This window comes from Lactuca sativa, chromosome 8 (genome assembly GCF_002870075.4).
Source record: "Lactuca sativa cultivar Salinas chromosome 8, Lsat_Salinas_v11, whole genome shotgun sequence".
In the NCBI taxonomy this organism is placed as follows: Eukaryota; Viridiplantae; Streptophyta; class Magnoliopsida; order Asterales; family Asteraceae; genus Lactuca; species Lactuca sativa.
In genome coordinates this window covers 12,048,476-12,071,618 of record NC_056630.2, presented here as the reverse complement: position 1 = coordinate 12,071,618, position 23,143 = coordinate 12,048,476, and the positions used below count along the sequence as shown (strand labels likewise).

Sequence of the window (23,143 nt, the reverse complement as noted above, 5' to 3'; positions counted from 1 at the left end):
GACTTCAAGAACCGACTAGCAATCGTAGCTCTCAAAAGCTTATGTCGAACTCTGACCTTGTCGATGAACTCTGACCTTTGTCAATGACTTTTCCTTTAGATAAGGGATCATATATTCCTCCATTCTAGATATCATATGGACTGAGACATGGATTATAATCATTCTCTCTGTCCATTTGTTGTTTCCCGATTTCCGATTTATGATGATTGACTAATTGAACAAATCAAATCAGTCCTGGCCCGGCCGAGCACTTCCATTTGTCATCATAAAATCATCGAGGGGCCCACAGATATCGCTTTTATCCCGAAGGTAAAAGGAATGGATAAAATTCGACTCATATGGCTTGTTCTACTACTTGTTGAATCATACACAAAGGCACGTTTTATAGCACCGAGCTACCAAATGCGTTTTCATGCAATCAATGTACAACCAACTCATAGTAACAACTCATATCTCTAGGTTTGAAGAATATAAGATATTATCGTCTCATGATCACTCGTGATAAAATCCATGAAGTGATTCCAATGAGCGCGGGTTGAATCCAATACTCAGAACTTATGAGTACTCATGAGTGTTGTAGCCCTTTGTCCAACACCTTAGACCTCTACAAGCCAACCCATGACAGTCTTAATTCATATCTACTTCCAACATATGACCGACTGTGGATGGTTTGAATAACTTAGTCATTCCGGAAGAATAACCTAGTTTATTCTGGAAGTCAAAACATGCAAAATGAAACACAATAATAATTGAATCCAATATGGTATCAAAACCTATGAACATAAATAAAACACCTTTTATTTATCACCATATGATTACACATTATTCATTTTATACTGTTTCAGCTATCAACTTTATTCTTGAATTTAAAACAATAGTTGTCCCATGCTCCAAGCATGTACACTATGTTTTCTAAACACTAGTCATGCCATACACCAAGTATGCATACTATGTTTGTCTATGATCTTTACTTTGTGAACTAGATCCATTGAACATAACTTCAATGATTCTTTTTTCACACTCCCAAATCCTTACTGCAAATACAAGAATTCCAAATTCATGTCATTTACTGAAATCTGTTAGATTCTAAACTTATATGCATTGATCCTCTTGTAATGATTATGCACAAAGTCAGAAAGACTTGACAACAATCATTACAGAGTATTCCAAAGGAGATCAGCTCCTTGGAAACATCCTTCTTGCATTAAGTTTCCTAATCTTAAACAAAATGAAAATTCTAACTTTGAAACATTTCCAGATTCCATTTTGACTATTACTTCTGAACAAGAGTTGCCTCCTTACAGATTATGCCAATATGGTCCTTCCAGAATTATCACTATACGTCCAACTGTCCTTGAGCAACAAATCTTTGGTAAACCTTAGATTGTCCTCGACAATTGTTTAATCCTTTTAGTCATATCCAGTTCTAAACCTTTTCCCTTCTTAATGCCCCAAGCATTTGGAAAATTTTAGAAAGGAGGATGAAAATAGCACATGTAATCGATCCTATATCCGAAGCATATGGGACACGATTCATGATGTTTCACATAAAGACTAAACCAGTCTTTTGCTATAACATTTCCATTTCAATTTGCCAAGTTCTCATAATTCAGATTATGAAAAGAGATGCCATAATCATAATCGAATTTAAGAACGCAAATAATGGACCCATATACAGAATTTCCTTATGTTGAGCCATCCCAACATGAAATTCATATATATATATATATATATATATATATATATATATATATATATATATATATATATCCTTGACTAAATGATTAAAACCTCACGATCTAAGCTTATAGATTTGAGATGAAGTATAATTTCCTCTCCCTTAATTATAGCAAAACAACTCTTTCCCAATTGAAACTTTTATTTTCTATAATTAACATTGCTAGCTTGCAATACTTATCATAATTATCATGCTCCCACTATCATGATGATTATTAGCATAACACTTATGCTCCCACTAGCTTTGACATGTACTCAGAAATCAGCTGACTTTCTTACCAAAGTTCAGATTTCTGATACTAGATTGTTTTGATAAGACTTTATCAAAATCATACACTTTCCCTTAGATAGCACACTTGTGTGTCTAAACAATTATGAAGAGGGATGCCGTAATCATAATGGTTAGACCTTTTTGCCACTTCTCACAAGTCCAGGTTAGTGTGCCGGTAAACCACACACGCTTCACTAACGACTTTAAGAATGCAAATATCACAATTGCTATCTAGCTAAAATCTACTTAGTGAAAGTGTTTCCTCACCATCATTTTCATGAATCGGAGAGAAACCTTATGACACTTAGATTTTTATGGTGTATGTGTTCTTATCTATGTGAATTGTCAAAACCATAGTCACAAGACAGGGATAATGACAAATCCAAACTCATATGGATTGAACTCAATCTTAATTTCTTGCCACCTGGCAGCTTAAGGGCCTGCCATTGCTTCCAAGTTGTTGTGCAACAAATTGAGAACTTTAAGAACTCATATGCAAAGCCAACTTTAACTGAAATGGGCACAGAATATGTCAACACCACAGGTTATAAACCTCAAGTTGTGTGCTAGTGAAGGACTTCAGGTTCTATTCTTGATTAGTTCTTGAGACTTTCAAGACCTTTAAGACTCCCACTGTCCTCTTGACCTATAAGACTCCCTTGTCAAACATCCAAGAGATAGTGTGGATTCTAACCAAGACAAACACTTCACACAATTGGCCTAAGTTGGTCTTTGTTTTATCCAAAACATCACAACTTACCAATTTCAAATATACAAGAGTAGAAAACTTTTACTCTTACATTTGACAAGTGTTTTAAACCTTCTTTAAGACATGTCACTCAAGTTACAATCTTAGAGTATAACTCTAAGAATTGTTTTTGGAATGAAGTATGACTCATCTTCTTGATTTAACCATTTCAACAATTCAAGATCCCTCTTCTTAGTCATAAGAATGCACTAAGATTTCCTTAGAGAACTAATTGTGCTATGGTTTCTTAATCATTAAGATGATCACAAAAGCTGATACTAAAGTACTCTCCCATCTTTTCAGATTTGAGAAACTTTTATCCTTCTGCCTAAGTTTATTCTTCTTATTCTCTCTACCTTACATTGAAACTTTTCCAATGTTTCAGAATTATACTTTAGCCTGTAAGTATAACCATATTTACTAAGCTTTAGTAAATTATGACGAATAATCTTATCAATCTTTTGTGGTGGACTTAGTCAGTGCACAAGAATGTGTACTCGATCCCTTAGTCCTTTACTTGAATCACACATCCATGTGACCGAGTAATTAGTATTAATTTTTCCAATACTTGAAAGTTCTCATTCATCATGCTATACAACTTGCATGATTCCAAGTTCCAGCCCAGTTGAAACTTGGGTGATGAGAATCTTTCCTTATTTGGTAAATTTAGACATTACCACAAATGAAAGAATCAATTTCATATTTCCACTCCTGCTATTAATGGAATCATATAAGCAACAATTTTTCCTCAAATGCCATTGTAAGGATATTTTAAAATAAATAAAATCTAAAATTTTCTTTTATTTTAAAACTTTGCGGAAAAACTTATCCTTACAATCCATATGAAAACTTGTTGTTATCTATTCCTAAGCAATATCTCATAACTCCTAAGAAGTAGCTCAAGAATCCGATCTTCAAACTACGCGATAGAAATCCATCTATGCGATCAGATTCAGCATATTCTTTCTTTAAGTTTCTTCACTTTTCTTTGATTCTTAAAACATCACCATGTGACCCAGTCACATCATGTATCAAGAATCTCAGAATAGAAACTTAACAGAGTTAGATAGTGGACTTTACCTAAAGTAGAGTCAAACTTATTGACTTTAACATCCTTAGGTAAATTTGGCAGCTTCGCAACCAATGCCCCTTTCTTTGGCAATATAAACATATGGACCCTTTGACAATGGTACACGGGACTATCACAGACTTAGCTTTTCTCTTTACCATTTGGTCAACCGAGTTGACTATGGCCGATCCCTTTCCATTGGGAAGAGAATGCTTTTCTGGATTTCCTGTGTCACTATTGTCAATGTCCATCAAGTTTTAAGGAAGTTGATCTTAACAAATAGATAAGATCATTAAGGGTCTTGTCATAGTCTGTTTCATAGGTGTCCCAAAGGAACTCACTATGTGACTTAGAAAGTGATTGAACCACCAACTTTCTCAAGACTTTGACACCCAACTCTCTCGGCTTGTCAATATGTGACTACATCTCCAAGATGTGATCACACCTAAACCTTGCCTTGCCAATAGGGCTAGAGTGACCTTGAACTTGTGGATTAGGGAGAATAATTGGAGAGGTGAAGAAGTATGATATCCATGGGACATCATCTTCATTAGGAAAGCTTGTTTCAAGAGATTTGGGAAGATCATAAATGTCTAAACCAGACATCTTTTGGGAGATATTCAAGATAGTTGATCTTAAGTCCTTAATATGACACCCAATATGAAATATTAAGGCTAGGACCCAATAAACTATTTTATAACTTAGAAAAGGTATGCCGTAATCCAAGCTATAAAATATTTGAAGGTAGGTGAATGAAGATTCACCAATTTCCACCAAGATAAACGAAATGTATTATTAGGTTTTAATTGGTTTTGAAACTCCTAGATCTTTGAGATTCATTGAACTGTTCAATGACATGTTTCAATCTCGAGTGTGCCCTTCAGGTTTTGTGACTGGGATGCCGAGGATCACAAAACAAGGTGTGAAGTAACCATGCAACTTACTTGGTACCCTTAAGTGTTTACTACTCAATCAGTGTGCCGGTTAACCACACATGCTCCATCGATACTATGATAAACATTAAGTTACCTTTTACCTACCTTGTTAAGTACGAGTTAGTGTGCCGGTTAACCACACACGCTCCACTAACCGACTTAAACAAAGTGCAAAGTGTAATTTCATGGATTAGCACCTTATTCACATTTTCCTAAGTAACTAAGATTAGGTATTATTAAGAGTTTAGTTACTTAGTATTTATCATTAATACTTTTAATGAAGGGAGAATTATAGTCCTGTCAAACCCGTTTGGCTAACGACCCTCCACCAGTCCAGCAAGCGGTGGGTGAGAGTGGACACCCATTAAGTTGTCATTTTATAGGCAACAACCTTATACCCACCTTATAGACCGGCTTCGTGAATGAGGCATACTAGCGGTAAGACTGACTTTACTCTTATACATATATATTATTAACTTATAATAATATAAAGTATAAGGGTTGAATTTTAACTTTTAAAATTCTAAGGGCTAACTTGGAATTAAAGTATCCATAAGAGAAAACTTTACAAATTCCAAAACTTGAGGGCAAGTTTTGAAACTATTCAAAACTAATTAATTCCATAACTTATGTGTTTAAAGTAGTTTTAATCCAAAAACTCTTCAAGTGCCATAACTTGAGGACAAGTTATGGAAGACTTTAAACTAATAAAAGAATTAACTTTTTATTTATTTTATAACTTATGGAATTAATTAAGGTTACACTTTTTTTTTTAATTTATTATTTAATGAAGAGACTCTTGGTCCTCCATAACTTGAGGAGAAATTATGGAGTCATAACACCTTTTAATTAGAACTAGACTCTTCATTTTTGTAACCTTTGCCAACTTTTATGAGTTTTATGAAACTTAAATGTGACTTTTCATATAACTTGAGGACAAGTTACAAAAACACATTTTAGAATCAACTCTTAGATTAATTTGGATTGAAAACAACTATTTCACTCAACTTTTCTATTAATCTAAGCAACTCATAAGAACAAGATAATTCAAATCAAACTTTTTCATGTAATTAGTCTAAACCTTAAACTAATACAAAACATGAATCTATTGACAATTATCTTTGAAATTGGATTAGCATGAACATTACCACATCAAAAACAAGTTTATAAGTTCAAAAACATCTTAGGGTAATGTTCCTAGTCCAATTCCAGCCAAAAAAGTCGAATTTATGCTGTCTGGGGGTCCAACTCCTCGAGTGCATGAACCAACTCGGCAAGTTGGATGCTTTTTGCCTTGGACTCGGCGAGTCTGCTGGGCAGACAGCATCAAAACTCGATTTTCCAGCTTCTTTTGCAAGTATAACAAGAAAACAAGCCTAGGCTCTGATAGCACTGTTGGGTTTTGAGCATTCTAACACTCTTAAGTGTACATGCAACCCTAAATACCTTGGATCTATGTTTTCTCTATTATACATACAAATATGAACATCCAAGGTATTATCCTAATCTAGCATATAAAATAATGAATATAACAAGATAGAATACATACTTCTTTGATGTAGAATGTGTTCATGAAGCTTGAGTACCTAGTGCCCCAAGTGTGACACCTCAAATGGTTCACACAACACCAAATACACTTGGAATAACTTGAGAGAATTCTACACTTCATGAAAATCGGCTAGCCCTCTCTAGAATGATACTAGTGGCCGATTTTGTCAAGAATAAGATCTTTATATAGTGTTACAATTAGGGTAAACCCTAATTGTCATGACTTTCCATTTCCTTGGATCCATGGGTTCAAATACACCATGGAGCGTCCATGGACCATCCTATGGGTTTTAGCCCAACTTGATTATCCATGGAGCATTAACCCACTATACAAGTATGGATGATTTACACAATCAACCCATATATTTAATTAGTCTTCTTTTGATCACTTAATTAATCCTAGATTAATTCTTGATCAATACTAATTAAATAATCTTATTATTCTTATTATTAATATACTAGAACTTATAATATATTAATAACCATAAGTGTCTTATTTCTCTCATTATAGTCTATCCAAGTGCATGATGCCATGCAACCCAAATGGACCATGTCGGGTCGGGTCAAGTCTTACCAATTATAGTTATGGACTTAGAAATTAATCCAACAATGTACCCCCAACATCCAGTGCTGCATGAATCCTTGTTGAAATCATCCGGAATACTCTGCTGCGAGCCGTAGGCGCACTTTCTCGGCCCCAGCAACCGCTGGTGGTACTCAAAGTCACAGGGGCAGGAGCTATCACCTGCTCTGCTGTATAGAAACTCAGACAGTGGACCTTCTTGTGGCCCCTCCGACTGCAATGGAAACATATCGGGTCAAGTTCCTGGGCGATGGTAACAGTACAATCTCTGCTAAAATGGCCAATCTTGCCGCACTTGAAACATCCAACATTGCCACCACTTCTACCCCTACACGCACCCTTGTGCGTCCTACCACACTTCCCGCATCGACTGCGGCTCTGATAGTCCCTCGATCTCAAATCCGACCCCTTGGGCCTCTTGCCTGAACCTGTGGCTACCTGTGTCTCATTCGTTTTCCTCTTCCTTTCCGACTCCCTGCCCATCTCTCGCTCCTGCGTTACCTCGTCGACCCCATCCGTCGTCTGAACAACCACTGTCTGATCCTGGAGCTTCGCGGTCAACCTATCAGTGATCCTCACGACCATGTCGGGCAGCTCCTCGCGAATGGCTCGAGAATCCTCCTCAATTATCCAATCATGCAGAGGTCTCTCTTGGAGACAGGGTGCCCCACTCACTCCTGTCCCCTGATGGCAAAAGCTAGAAATGGGATCTCCCTCCCTGATGGATCCCTGAACTCCATAAGAATCAGGCTCTAGAAGAGCCCAAATCTGTCCTGAAACTATCCCGGCCCTAAAGGCCTCTAGATGACTGTCCATAAGCTCCATGATAGCCTCTCTAACCGAACCGCAAAGCATTGGAGTCTGATCATTGATGTTGTGCAATATCTCTGCGAAAATGAAATCCCTCATCTGATCATCAAGCTGCCCGGCTCCAGAGCCCGAGCCAGATCCCTCCCCGGTACCTGAACTGCTAACTGGTAACTCGCGCAATGTCACCGTGTTGAAAATATAACACTTCCTGATCAATATACACCGCTGCTGAGGGATCTCTCACACACTCTACAGGTTCCTTGGTCTTGTCTCAGCCCCTCTTGATTCGAGTATGGATCCTTTGCTTTCAGTAGTACAGGCCCATACTACCTTCCAAATCTATCCGTACTTTCCTCAAGAGTTACCTCAACTCCACCAAGTCACTCTACTGCTACTGATCTCTGCTACTACCTTCCTAGGCTTGACCTAGGGAAATTCTGACTCCACCCAAACCATTCCTCAGCTGTTGAAGGCCTCCTTGTAATGCCAATTAGCCACCACCTGAATACCATCACATGCAATGAGGCTCGGATAATCCTTCGAGTAAAAGACTCGTCCCTACAATGGTTAGACTCAGACGAGAGCTGCACAATAGGGTCAAATCTGGCACTCTGAGATTATTCAACCCTGACCACATGTGACGTGACATATTCACCTAATGGCTAACTTCCATCACTAAGAGTCTCACAAAGCACAAAGAAAGCAGCATTCGGATAAAGGAAACATACTCATGCGAAACTATTCTCATAACAAGAAACTGTACTAGCATACAATGCTAAGCTCATACTACCAGTCATATCCTACACAGGCTATCCTACTACTGTCTACTCAATACTAGCATGCAATTCTCATCAAGCTGAAACACATAAAACAGGCACATAAGGCATCCTTCTAGATCCTTAGTCCTATACTAGCATGTTGTTCTACTGAAACTGAACTGATCTAAAACTGAAACTGAAATTGATAACATAAACTTGTATAGGTAATTTTGGAGTACTTACTTGAGCTCGGTTGATTGCATGCACCACACCCTTTTGTCTTTACAAAGTTATTTTCTTTCTAAATATTCTTTTCGCTTTTTCTAAAACTATTTTCTTTTCTCAAACTCCTTTTTACAAAAATTGATTTTCCTTTTGAAAATTTCTATACCAATTCCTTAGTTTGAGTTCAGACACACCCGAAGCTGTGCCCGAATCCCTCAAACCAAGGCTCTAATACCAACTTGTAACGACCCAATTTTCACGACTAAAAAATTCTTTTAAAACATTACTAAAACCATATTTATAAAAACCGTTTCATAAGTCATAACATAATTTCATAGTATTAATTCAAATCATAAACTTATTATCAGAGTAAAACATCCCACGCTAACTGACTATGGTGTGTGCACTGCAACCTCTCTAAGCTCCACCTTTAAAAACCAAGTACCTAAAACCAAAAACTGAAACCGTAAGCACGAAGCTTAGTGAGCTCCCCTAAACTACCACATACCATACAATCATATAACATACAGTACAATCATATAACATACCATACTTGTCAGTCATTTCTGGGGTGCCCGACTTACCCGGTACAACCATTCTGGGGTGCCGACCTACCCGTGCGGCCATTCTGGGGTGTCGTCCTACCTGTGCGGCCATTCTGGGGTGCCGACCACCCTTCGGTCCTAACAACCAAACCTCGGGGACTGTTTCACCCCTACCACTACTACTATCACATATCCTAACATAACATACTGCCAGACATATCTGGGGTGTCTGACTACCCTTCGGTCCTAACAACCGAACTCGGGGATTGCTCCCCTCCAACTACCCCTAACACATATCTCAGATCATGCTAGCATATAATCATGACATCACATACTGTCAGATGTATCTGGGGTGTCTGACTACCCTTCGGTCCTAACAACCGAACTCTACTACTATAACACATAAAGCTAACTTATAACATATCAGGTAGTAGCAAAACTAGATGATATCACAAAGACAATCATCTAACACACAACTCCTACTGGTGGGCCGACATTGTGGCCATAGACCCACCGCTACTAGAAGGTAACTCACGTGCACTGCTGGAGTTCTTCCTGATACCCTGTTGTCTGCTATCTGACAACTCCCGCACAACTACTCCAATGATTCCCCGATCTCAAATGAAAGCTCCAACTGAAGTATATCCCGGATCTACACCACTCCTTTGTAGCAAAGCCCTTGATCTTCAAGCCCCTCTCCAAAAATTCTCTCCTCCAAGGCTCTATTCTCTCAAATAATGAAGGCTCACTCAATTCTAGGGTTTTTGGAACTCAAAAGGGGAGTAAAGAGGTTGAGGGTGGGTTATAATGTGCTTAAAGTTGCCATGCATATTGTCAAAGGATAAATTACTCACGGGTTCCTTTTAATGTTGTACATGTTTTTCTTTTCTATAATAAATATTATGCAATATTAGCAATGTATTACATTTACTTACTATTGGAATGATAATATGTATTTGACATATTAGTACAATGAATTATCTTTCTTATTTATTTATTTTATTTTTTATTATAAGACTTTTAATGTGTTATTTAATTTGAAAATTACTAAATCTATCAAAATATATAATTTTTAAAACATTTAAAATTATGACACGCAAAAATGTGTGTCGTCTTTATTTATGATATGGGCTTTAATGATAGGCAATGCGTGTCTTAAACACGCGTCATAAGGTTATGACACGCAAAAGCGTGTCATCTTCTTTTATGACAGGACCCTCCTTGACATGCAATGCATGTCGTAAACGCGCATCGTAAATGCGTGTCATAACGGCACGTCGTAAATGCGCATCGTAAATAAACGATGCGCAAAAGCATGTCGTCTCTCGTTATGACATGGCCTTCCTTGACACGCATTTGCGCGTCGTCTGAGCGTTTTACGGCACACATTACACGTCGTAAAAGGTTGTTTTTCTAGTAATGTGTGCTAGTATGCTATGATATTATGTGATAGTGGTAGGAGGGGTAGGATAGGCCCCATTACCGGTCGAAAGGACCGAAGGGGTAGGCCAGCACCCTGATATGCTAGGCAGTATGTGACTTATGTGTTTATGTACTAGGATGTTATATGGTAGAAGTAGGGGGTGAAATAGTCCCCGGTACCGGTCAAAAGGACCAAAGGGGTAGGCCAGCACCCTGAAATGCTAGGCAAGGTACCAGTCGAAAGGACCGCAGGGGTAGACCGGCACCCTGATATGCTAGGCAAGTTACCGGTTGAAAGATACCGAAGGGGTAGGCCATCACCCTGATATGATAGGCGGTTACCAGTTGAAAGAGACCGAAGGGGTAGTCTAGTACCCGGATATGTTAGAGAGTACGTTTATCGTATGGTATGTCGTATGATGGGGGAACTCACTAAGCTTCGTGCTTACGGTTTTCATTTTTGGTTTCAGGTACTTCTTTTGCAAAAGGAAAGGAGCCGGCAGGATCGCAGCGCATCACACTATGTTTTCTGCACATGAGATCTTTGGGATTATACTCTGATATTGTTTCATTATGACATGTTTTGAATATTGACATACTGGTTTTGATATGGGATGACACTATGGATGTTTTTATACTTCTGGTTTTATAATAACTTAATTAAAAATGAAATTTTTGGTCTTAAATTTTGGGATGTTACAATTAGGGATCACTAGTGAGCATCAAGAATCATGAGTGAGCATCAGGGATCACAAGTAATCATTAAGAATCATAAATGACCATTAGAGATCACAAGCAAGCATCGGGAATCACGAATAAGCACCAAAGATCATAGGTGAGGACCAGGGATCACGAGTGAGAATTAGGGATCTCGTGTAAGCATCGTTGATGTTCACAAGCTGAATATGCTCAACAAGGATGCTTATCAGTTTAAGATACTCAAGGATGATGCTCATCAGTTGAAGATGCTCAAGGGGGATGCTCATCAGTTGAAGGTGCTCAAGGAGGATACTCATCAGTTGATGATGCTCAAAGAGGATGCTTATCAATTGAAGATGATCAATGAGGAATATTATTAGTTAACGTTTCTCATCGATGATGCTCATGGACGATTCTCATTGATGATGCTCATGGATGATACTCATGAAGTTGAAAGTTCAAAAAGCGCCCACATGGAATTCCATGATTGGTTGGAAATTAGGGCCTCCCTTTCATGGGGTAATTATGGATGGTCCTAGCCCATAAGAATTAGGGTTTTTTATAAATAGTTTCATATACCCATTCTTTATTCTTTGTGAGTGTATGTTTTTGTGTATGTGTATAGTAATTTCAAAAGAGTAATCATTGCGAGTTTGAGTACACATCCTTTGGAGAAGTTATTAATAAAGAGAGATTGTTTTATTTTAAGAGCTCAAGTGAGGTGTAACCTTTATGTGTGATTGTAATTGTTCTTGGAAGTTTAATAAAATCTACTCTCTTTCTGTCTCTCTCTCTCTCTCTCTCTCTCTCTCTCTCTCTCTCTCTCTCGCGCGCGCGCGCGTTCGCCCGTGGATGTACGTTACCTTGAATGAACCACATTAAATATTGTGTTCAGTTTTGATTTAAGTTTTTCAAAAGTTTTATTTTGCAAGTATTACCAAAAGTTTGTTTGGCATTTGCTTAAAGTTATTAACTTTTTTTATTGGTATCCCAACAAACTGGTATCAGAGATATGGTTGAATAAAGGAGAGTTATGATCGACATATTCAATGGTCAAGATTTTGGTAGATGGAAAATGCGAATCAAAGACTACCTCTACCAAAAGAAGTTACATGAACCATTGTCCAAAAGTAAACCTGAAGAAATGAAGCAGGTGGATTAGGAACTGTTAGATCTGAAAGCACTTGATGTGGTGAAATTATCCTAGGAAAAGAATGTAGCTTGCAACATTGTCAACGTGAAGACTACTCATAGGTTGATTAAAGAGATATCTAACATGTACGGAAAACCTTCACTAGCAATTAAGGTTCATTTGATTCGGCAATTGATAAATCTGAAGATGAAGGAGGGTGGCTCAGTGACTGATCAAGTTAATGAATTTAATTCAATTTTGTCAAGGCTGATGTTGATTGAGATTAAAGTCAATAAGGAGAGTTGGACAAAACAACAGGAGGGATGTTACATATTGGAACTACAAAGAGAGTCGTCATGTTAAAAATCAGTGCCTAATTCTCATGACAGATAAAAAAGATGAATATGACAGCATATTTTGAAGGTGATTCTCTCATTTGTTCAGTTGAAAACTCAATATAATCCTAGATCTTGGATTCTTGTGTGTCATTTCACACTACTCATTCCAGAGATGTAATGTAGAACTTCAGGCATTACCAAAGGAAGGTCACACTCACCTCACTCTGTTGCCTCTTCTTCTATAGCCTCTAACTCCTCTCCAGACACTAGTCCTCCCTATGGAAGTCCATCCCCAACACCACCCACTCATCCCATGGTCACCTGTGTGCGCGCTAATATTTTTAAATCGACCTCCCGCCTAAATCTCGACACAACCACTAAATGTCTTATTCCTAAATCTCATACCCAAGCCCTTCAAGACCCTAAATGGACCACTTCCATGCAAGATGAATATCATGCTTTAATTTCTAATAGTACTTGGTTTCTTATTCCAAGGCCTACTTGGGCTAGTATTGTGTGATCTATGTGGTTGTTTAGAAATAAATAAAATGTGGATGACACTATTAAGCAGTATAAAGCCCTCATTATAGCTAATGGAAAAATCCAATGCCCTGGGATTGACTGTGATGAGACATTTAGTCTGACCATTAAACCAGCCACCATTCGTACAGTTCTTAGCCTAGCAACTTCGCACATATGGCCCATTTATCAGTTAGACGTCAAAAATGCCAGCTGATTGATCAGTTGAATCAAATTGTTTACATGCACTAGCCACTTGGGTTCCATGATGCTACACATCCTGCTTATGTTTGCCTTCTGCATAAGTCACTTTATAGTCTGAAACAAGCCCCAAGGGCTTGGTTTCATCGATTTGCATCCTACATCACTAGGATCGGTTTTGCACATGGTCGTTGTGATTCATCACTATTTATTTTTTGTAGGGTTTCTAAGATGGCTTACTTACTTCTTTATGCTGATGATATATTTTTTGACAACTTCATCTACATAACTCCTTCAACGCATCATTTCTCTTTTAGCAACAAGGTTTGCCATGAAGGACCTAGGTGATTTATCATACTTTCTGGGCATAGCTGCAACACGGGATAATAAGGGTATATTCTTATCCCCACGTCAATACACATTGGAAATATTAGAGCGTGCTAACATGATTAAATGAAACCTAGTATCGCGCACCTACTGACACATAATCTAAATTGGATTCTTCTCGCGAGCTAGTAATGTACTCGACTCTCTATCGCAACCTTGCAGGTGCTCTCCAGTATCTCACATTCACTCGCTCAGATCTATCATATGTAATTTAGCAGATATGCATATTCATGGACGACCCTTTCGAACCACACTTTCATGCCCTCAAGCATATTTTGCACTATGTTCGTCGTACACTGGACTACGAGATTCAACTTCATCAGTCCTCCATTACGAGTCTTATTTCCTATTCTGATGCAGATTGGGGGATACCCCGAAACACGCTGATCTACTAGCGGTTACTGTGTATTTTTGGGTGACAATCTCTTATCTTGGTCTTCAAAACACTAGCACACAATCTCTCGTTCTAACGCAAAAGCCGAATACCGTGGAGGGCAAATGCAAGTAGCCGAAACTTGTTGGTTAAGAAATTTGCTCTAAGAGCTACACACTCCTCTCACCAAGGCAACCATTGTCTACTGTGATAATGTTAGTGCATTTTACTTGTCTACTAATCCCGTTCATCATCAACGCACCAAGCATATAGAGATAGACATCCATTTTTTGTGTGAAAAGGTTGCGACTGGTCAAGTCAAAGTTTTTAATGTCCCTTACAGTCTTCAGCATGCAGATATCTTCACTAAAGGGCTCCAAACATCTCTATTCACTGAATTTAGGACCAGTTTGAGTGTTTGCTCTAGATCTCCCGCTCAAACTGTGGGGGCGTATTAGTGTATCTATGTATTGTATTGTATGTATGTAACCTATTAGATTGTTATCCCATGTGTAGCTCATGTATTATGTTATTTGTTTGTATTTATTGAGGATGTGTCGTATAAACCTATTATAGGAAAATATCGTCTTTTACATGATTGAGATAAAAAATTAATTTAAATTTTGGATAATATAAATGAAAATCGGTTCTATAGCCAAAGATAAAACTTTAAGCAGGAAAACATAAAGAAGAATGAATAATATGAGGACACGTGTCATATAGAAGTTGTAGAAAGTTGCAAGTGTCCTAAAACTATTATTTTATTAGGATTAGGACGATATATATATATATATATATATATATATATATATATATATATATATATATATATATATATATATAAGATGAAAACATTGATTTTATTAAATAATTTTATTTTATAGATATGTGTAACACCCTGTTTCAGGATGTTTCTTAATTCAGGGTTTGTCGACCGTACTCAATCATGTAAAGGCTTTGGTCTTTAAGGAAGTAAATTTTAGACCGTGTTGAAGGTTGATAATATTGGTTAGGATATATAAGCCATTAATATGTGTGTTAGAACCAAAGGATAAAATGGGAAATTTTATATATCGGGCTTCTTGCATGGATTATGATTTTAGTTCGATATGTGTTGAGCCAAAAGTAAATCGATAGAATTATGGGGCTCTTCAATACCTTTTCGTGCATATAAAGAACACCGGCAAGGGAGTTGAAACGAAGAAGTTATGGCTATTTGAAGTTGAACTGGAAGTTGCTGGTTTTGCCCTATGCATGGCATGGAAAGCTACGTTGGGCGTAGATGGTGAATGATGGATGCAAGTTTAATGACATATGCACGACGTAGGTGATGCTACGCAGGGCGTAGCCACTACATATCAAAACCCTAATTCTAATGTTTTGAGCCATATTTAAGGGCTCTAACTTTTTGGGATCCTTTCCATGACCAATCTCTATCACCTAAGATCATTCCTTGAGAAACCATAGCCCCATTTTGATTTGTTTTTAGCCTTGGTACCTTTTGATGAGCTTATCTTCTTCATTTGGTGGTTGGATCTTGAAGAACAAGGTGTTTGTAAAGTGTATGAAAGAAGGAATCAAGTATAGATCCAACAAGGTTGCTTTATTTCTAGACCATTTTGTGTAAAAAAGCTTCCAACTTGCTCATTGATTTCTTATATCTTGTTATTGGTCATTTTTGTCATTTTTTTAGTCCCTTGAGCTTGTGTTTTGGGAGTTGAGAGAACTCCAACACATTTTGAGTTATATGGAACACTCTTAGGAGTTGTTGGATTTGGAAAGTTGTGCTTTGGTGCTTGTTTTGTAAGCCATGCAAGTTGTGTCAACATTTTTGGTCATTTTAGTGCATAATATTTGGATCTTTTTTTTATTGGAGCGTCTTAATAGGTAAAGTTGGAAACTTTATCCATTAAGACATTATAAAGGTCTTTATCTAGAAGTTTGAGGAGCTAACTTTCTGTATTAAGAGCTTAATGGAATTTTTGGCAATCAGGCTGCTACGTGGGGCGTAAATCCCCCTACGTGGAGTGTAGCTTAGTTTTGGCCCATCTCCATCTAGAGCTCTACGCCATGCGTAGAACAGCTTGTACGAATGGCATAGAGTCGGCTCGTTGACTTTTTGACCAATTTAACTTTTGGTCAAACTTAGGTAAAAGTGGGTATTTAGCTAAGGGATAGTCTTAGTTTGGCTTTAGGTAGCTCAAATTAGCTGTTATGTTGTTGGGAATGCTTTTGAGCTTCTGTGATTTTGTTCAGGTGAGCCTTCTCACTATACTTGCTTATGTAGTAGTATATGCATGTTGACCAATTGGGTCTTATTTGTTGATTTCTGTTATATATGAACTGAGTTGTTGATAACTCCTAGACTGATGTGGGTCTATGGGACTGCTGATAGTCCCCCAGGGTTGATGATAACTTGTGACGTGTGATGTTAATCCACAAGGCGTGTCGTTAGCCCATTAGGACCGCTGATAGTCCTCATGGTTGCTGATAACCCGTAGTTGATTATTATATTGTGTTGTATGTGATATTTTGAAGAAACTCATTAAATTTTGTGTTTATAGTTGTGGATTAAATATTTTTGCAGAGTTGTTGATAACCCATAGTTGATTATTATGTTGTGTTGTATGCGATATTTTGAGGAAAATCATTAAGCTTTGTGTTTGAATTAAATATTTTTGCACGTACTTACCAAATTGTGAAGGCAAGACTGTACACACACATCTGACATATTTATGATTTGAGTTTCCGCATTGCCTTCTTTAACTCTGAATCCTGAATGATGGTTTATGAACAAATGGTTTGAGTTGAATGTAATTTTATAAAAAAAATGATGTTTTATTATTTAAAAAATAGCATGGGATTTTAGGTTGTATCAATATGAAATTATACAACATATTTCCATTTCTTGTTTGATAACTTTTAATGTGAAATATCAGTTTTCGACACACTTTCAGCTTAAAATTTAAGAAATCAAAAGATAGATAATATTCTAGTTTTAATTTTCATTTATCTTGTCTACAACTTAAAAATTACAACTCAAGTTCCAAACATAAATCTTAATAATCAGTTTTGACCTAATACATATATCTTCTTTAAGTTGTTAACTTTCCAAAGACAAATAACCTATAAAAAAATAAAATGAGATGTGAGAAATCGAAAAGAAAAACAAATAATAATGTAGTTAAAAAGACCACTTTCTAAAATAAAAAGAGAAAAATCGAGTAAAACTATAAAAAAAAATGATTTATAAAACGTTTATATTGTTTAGTTCATAAAATGTATGCCAGTCAGAAGCTGGGGTAGTGTAAACTCAAGCAACTTACTATGTGCTAAGGTAAAATTACAAAAATATCATGAGTATTTGAATTAAAGACCAATCTATAAAGAACATGACAGATGTTAGAGTAAGTAGATTGTTAATTTTTGAAAAACATTTTTTTCTTTTGATAATTTTTTGGCACAGAGTTAGTGTTTCGATTATTTTTGAAATTGCTCGTAAAATTATATATAAACATAATCTTTTATGCAATTCATTATGTTACAATTAATTATGAAATAATTATATCTAATGTAATATTCAAAGAATATACCCATGTACACGTCTTTTATTTTAATAAAAAAAAGTTTAAAAGCACCACATGTAGCATGTACTCATGTAGGGGTCCGCATAGAAATTAATGTGGGGCTAAATACGCACCCGCACAGCATCTCAGTGACATGGTCCCACTGTTACTCCATCGGGACCCACGAGACCCACCCCTGCACGTGTTAAACCAAACCATCACGTGCCTAAAGCACGCAGCTCAAAGCAAAGCATTCACACGCGGAAGAAGGGCGCATTAATTACTGGTGACCTTCACTCCATGGTCCATAGTGGAACCCATCTTCCACATATTTACTAACTTCTTGCTCTTAAGTTTTTGGCCTTTAAGTTGCCTTTGAAGTCAAGTAAATTAATTAAAAATGAAATTTAATTAAATGTTAGGGAGAAGGAATGGCCTCACACTTCTTTATGAAACCATATTGTCATATAGGTGTCATGTATGTTTTTATAATAAAGTGTAGTTTGTTGTCACATTTGATTTTTTTATTTAATAAATAAAAACTTATTTAATATATATATATATATATATATATATATATATATATATATATATATATATATAAAAGTACCATTACATTGCATAACTTAAAAAAAAAACTAAAAGTTTAGAAAAAACAAACTAGAAATATTAAACCTACAACTTAAAAATAAATAAATAAAAACACACACATCAAATGATTAACATAACGTTTTTTGACGTCTTCTTTCATCGCCAAAACAACTTGAAGCTCATCCATCGTCATATTCAACGTGTCCATCGCTAGCACCCTCATGTCGTTGTCCATTTGTTTCTGAGCCTCTCTATCCGAAACAAATTGCAAAAATTCATCAATTCGATCTTTTATGCCTTGCACATTGTCACCCATTTCTTTCAATTCATCCGACCCCGACGCTTTGCCCTTGCCTTTGTTTTTTTTGCTTTGTCCCTTACCATCGGTCAGGAGGGTGTGACACTTGAATGGGTTCATCATCGTTGAGGTCGTAAGCTACACGAGCATCCGATGTAGTGTGATCGGATTCGAAAGTTCTTGACTGTTTTGAGCCATTATCGATGTGCTCGTCGATTGTTTTTTGATTTTGACATTTTTGTTGCCTTTGAGTAGATTCCAAAGTTCATAAAACTTGAAAGTCATGTTTTGCTCTTTTTGGTAAATGCTAAAAGCATTTTCCAAAATCACATCATCACTTTCGCCAATTTTCCATTGTCGTTTCATGTTATTATACAAACTGTTAAACAACATGATTTCTTTGTTCATCTTTCTCCATTTCGAGTAGACTTGATGTTTAGAGCGATATAGGTATATGTTCATTCCTTTGTGTAACTTATCTCTAACGCACATCTAAAAACTGTCATGTTTTTGCTCTGCTCTCGTCATCACGTATTCTAATAAGTCAATCCATGATTGTGTCAATACTAACACTTCTTGGGGTTCCCACATTTTAACTTCGGCCTTTTATTTTCTTTTATTTTTATGGTTGAGCGGGTTGTTTTGTTGAACAAATCCGGGTTCAGATTCAGAAATGGTGTGGTTATAATTGTGTTTGGGGAAAAAAATCGGGTTGTATTTGTGAAACAAACTCCGGTTGAGAATCAAAATCAAAATGATCAAAATCTGGGTCGAGTTGTGCTTGTGTTTGTGGATAATATGGAAACATACTGTCATATTGGTAAAAAGTGGGCAATAAATCAGATGATCGCTTGAAGGTCTTGAGGTTGTGGGGTTTCTAGTAGGAGTTTTTTATTTGGTATGTTTTTTTGGAGGATGACATTTTCAAAGGTTTTGGAAACAAAAAGATGATAAAATATGAAGTATTTGTGAGTTTGTTTGGTTAAAAATTTATAAGGTATGAGCTGTTTAAATAGGAGTGTGTAAAGGTTAAAAAGGAAAATAAATAAATAAATAAATCTTAAAAAATTTCGACCGTTCAACGGTCATTAAGTTTGGAAAACATAGGAAGGGGCGCTCCCATAGATACCATAGTGCGGCCTTAGCCGCGTCCTAACCGCAGTCAAGGGGGCAGTGTTCGTGCTTATGTGATATCAGAGGTACGATAGAGGTCGTAGCAACTTCAACCGGTCTTATATGCAAAAACTATTTGACACATAATATATTAAAATAATTAAGATGTGTTATTATGAATGAAATGTTAAATAGGTCGTTAATTTTCAAGGTTCTATAAAGCTCGCAATGACTCCGCCATGGCGCGCCATGATTCTAAGGCTTATATCTGTCATCAAGTTTTACCAAAACGCCGTTTTATCTCATATATGTATATAAAATAGAATAATAGTTAAAAATACATATAAAATATTAATTATATACAAAATTGTCGTTTTAAGTAACACCTTACAAATGATGTGACTCGTCAAAGCTCGGAAAAATTTGAGGTTTGACATAGCCCGACAAGTCACTTTTTACATTATTTAGAATTTTGTTAATTTTTATACAAAAAACTAACTAGTCATATTTTCTTATATTTGTGATTTTTTTTGAAACAAAAGATCTGTCGTGCAAAAAGCTCATGAATTTTAGGTCCATAATGTTGCGAATAAACCACAGATACAATTTTTTTTATTAAAAATCAAATATCTTTCTATCTTTTATCTTTTGTTTTTATTTATTTTTATTTTCAATAAATTAAGGTAACTCTCTAAATCAAGAGGAAGAGATGATTAATGAATTTCATTGTCTGTATTTTATATAAGTGTGAACATTAATAGAAATAAAAAATAAAAAGAGATTTAAGTTCTTTTTTTAAATAAACTAGGTGTAACACTTATGTATTACATGAGTTCATTTAAAAAAACAAATTAAATATGACATTCTAAATATTTTAGAAGTTTGAATTTATAAGAAAAATATATATATATTGAATTATTAAAATTAAAATACTTTTTTCTTTTTTAAATTTAAGCAAATAATTTAGATAAATAAACAAAGAAATGAGTTTTAATTTAGAAATTTAAAAATTAAAAAAAAAAGTCAATTAATGAAATTGATATGCATTTATTATTATATTTAGTGCAATTAATACATTTAATTAAATATTATATGAAATTTAATAAAAATAAAACAATCTCAAAATGTCATGTGGAAAAGATTTAATTGAAAATAACCACAAAATGACATTAGACAAAATCAAAAAGAATGTGATATATGACAAAAAGATTTTTACTGAGGCTAATGGTTCACAAGTTTGAAAACATTCAAAATTGCCAAGATAAACATTTCCTAATAATATAAACAAACAAAAACTTAACAAAATTATCCAAAAAGTATAGTCAACAATGAAACTTGAACACACTCTAGGCGTTGAAACCATATATCTTATCTATATCGTATCACTTGTCTTATTACTTATTACTTATTGTATTTACATTTTTAAAAATAATTTTATTAGCAACTCACAGAAAACATGATATTTGTGAAAATATCACAAGCTTGAGTATATTCATGGCCTAAAAACAAGATTTTTATTAAGAATAATCTTCCAATGTTAAAAAAAAAAAAAATCTCGTTTAATTCGTTAACTTTTTCCATTGATATAAATAACCTTTTTGCGATCAATGGGGAAAAAAGATCATTCATTGTAATGAATAGCCCTTTAGAAATAATTATATAATTTTATGTCATGTAAACAAGTTATTTTCTCGTACTAATATTTAATTACAGAAAATTATACATACAATGTCACTTTTACCTACTTTTATGTTCTAAAAAGTAAAAACCCATTTACACAGAAAAAGCACAAAGTGAGGCTAATATGGAAAAAGAGAAACAAAAAAGGATACAAATCTAAAGAAAAAAAATAACTTTCATGGTTCTAACGCAACTAAAACAAAGAAGAGGACTAGAATTGGCCGATTGATTAACTTGCAGGCGGCGTTTGATCTTTTGAACAGCCTTCCATGAATTGAAGCTCTCTTTTATCACCAAGCTCCAATGACAGATCCCTAACAACCTCCGCTGTTCTCCTCGTTGAAATTGAAATCGAACTTGAACTCACCGCCGGCGTCTGAACTTCACCACCACTGATATCCACCACCGGTTTCATTTCCGGCAAATAATTAGTCATGGGTCTTGATGGGACATTGAAAACAGGTGTTACCCCGGTGGGTATGGCCCACAACTGGGACTGATGGAATGTGGTTGCCCCGGTGGCCCCACACGGTGGAATCATGAAGAAAGTCCCGCCGTTAGTCGGTGGTGCACACATGGTCCACAACGGCACGAGCGCTCGTGGGGCAATCGGCGCTATGGGGGCAAAATTGGAAGTTGCGGCAACATTCAAATCATAAAACTCGCTGTTACAAGCCCTTTTTCGTCTTTTAACGTCACCTCCTTCTTCGATTGGCGTCGTCGGGATTTTTAACGTCCCGTTAACATTAACAGCGAGCGCCGGCACCGTCCCGGTGCCGGTGGCTTTAATGATAGCGGGCTCTGCGTGCTCCAACAACCACCGAATCGTCTCTCCGTCTGACTTGTGACCGAGTTCCCGAGTTAATTGGAAGATTCTCGCAGCACAAGCAGCCGGCATGCGGATTCGTCGACCGCGTCCCTCCACCTTCGTATGACGGTCTTTAGAACTCCTCCGGGGCGGCGCCACCGTCATTTGTTTCTGAGACATTGACACGGGTACCATTGCAACCGGTATCGATCCCCCCAACTCGCTATCCGCCGGCTCTTCCTTCAACATCGTTGGATCAGATGTTGATAAAATTTTGACGGTGTTATTAGCATCATCCGCTTCCGATTCATAATTCGTCTTACCAATCGACGCCATAGATGAAACAGCCACGACGATTTTGGCTAAGAAACCACCAAAATAACAATTATTAAGAGTCTAATGAGTGAAAGTGATTGGATCCAAAATCTTTTAAGAATTCAAATGATAGGTGAATTGAGATAAAAGGTTAAGAACAGAAATGAATGGAACAGGAGTCGGGAAACAAACCCTAAGGGCAGACCCGCTTATCTTTATGGTTTGGTTTCCTTACAAGAAGGGGGACCCTGCAAAAAAACTTCCACTACAAAGTCGCAAATCAACGGCTGGTACTTAATGTCAAGATGATTTGTATGTTATGATGACACGTCAGCAGCCTAACAGCAAGTTGATGGCTTGGTTGATCTAGCGGATTACTTGTTCACTTACCGGCTCCCTAAACTGAGAAAAAGAATAGTAAATTACAAACTTAGTCCTTATAGTTTTCTAGCCTAATTACGTAAATGGTCCC

General features: G+C 36.4%; 1 protein-coding gene across 1 annotated transcript; it reads right to left on the bottom strand.

Annotated features, from left to right (window-relative positions):
• Nucleotides 1-21,515: 21,515 nt before the first annotated feature.
• On the bottom strand, nt 21,516-22,906 carry LOC111904021 (transcription factor TCP19). The gene has a single exon (XM_023899800.3). The coding sequence runs from the start codon at nt 22,690-22,692 to the stop codon at nt 21,778-21,780; it is 915 nt and encodes a 304-aa protein (XP_023755568.1). The 5' UTR covers nt 22,693-22,906; the 3' UTR covers nt 21,516-21,777.
• Between the last annotated feature and the right edge of the window lie 237 nt (nt 22,907-23,143).

Bases quoted from the DNA above. Each gene is read 5' to 3' on its own strand.
- LOC111904021 (XM_023899800.3), bottom strand. From the start codon at position 22,692: ATGGCGTCGATTGGTAAGACGAATTATGAATCGGAAGCGGATGATGCT.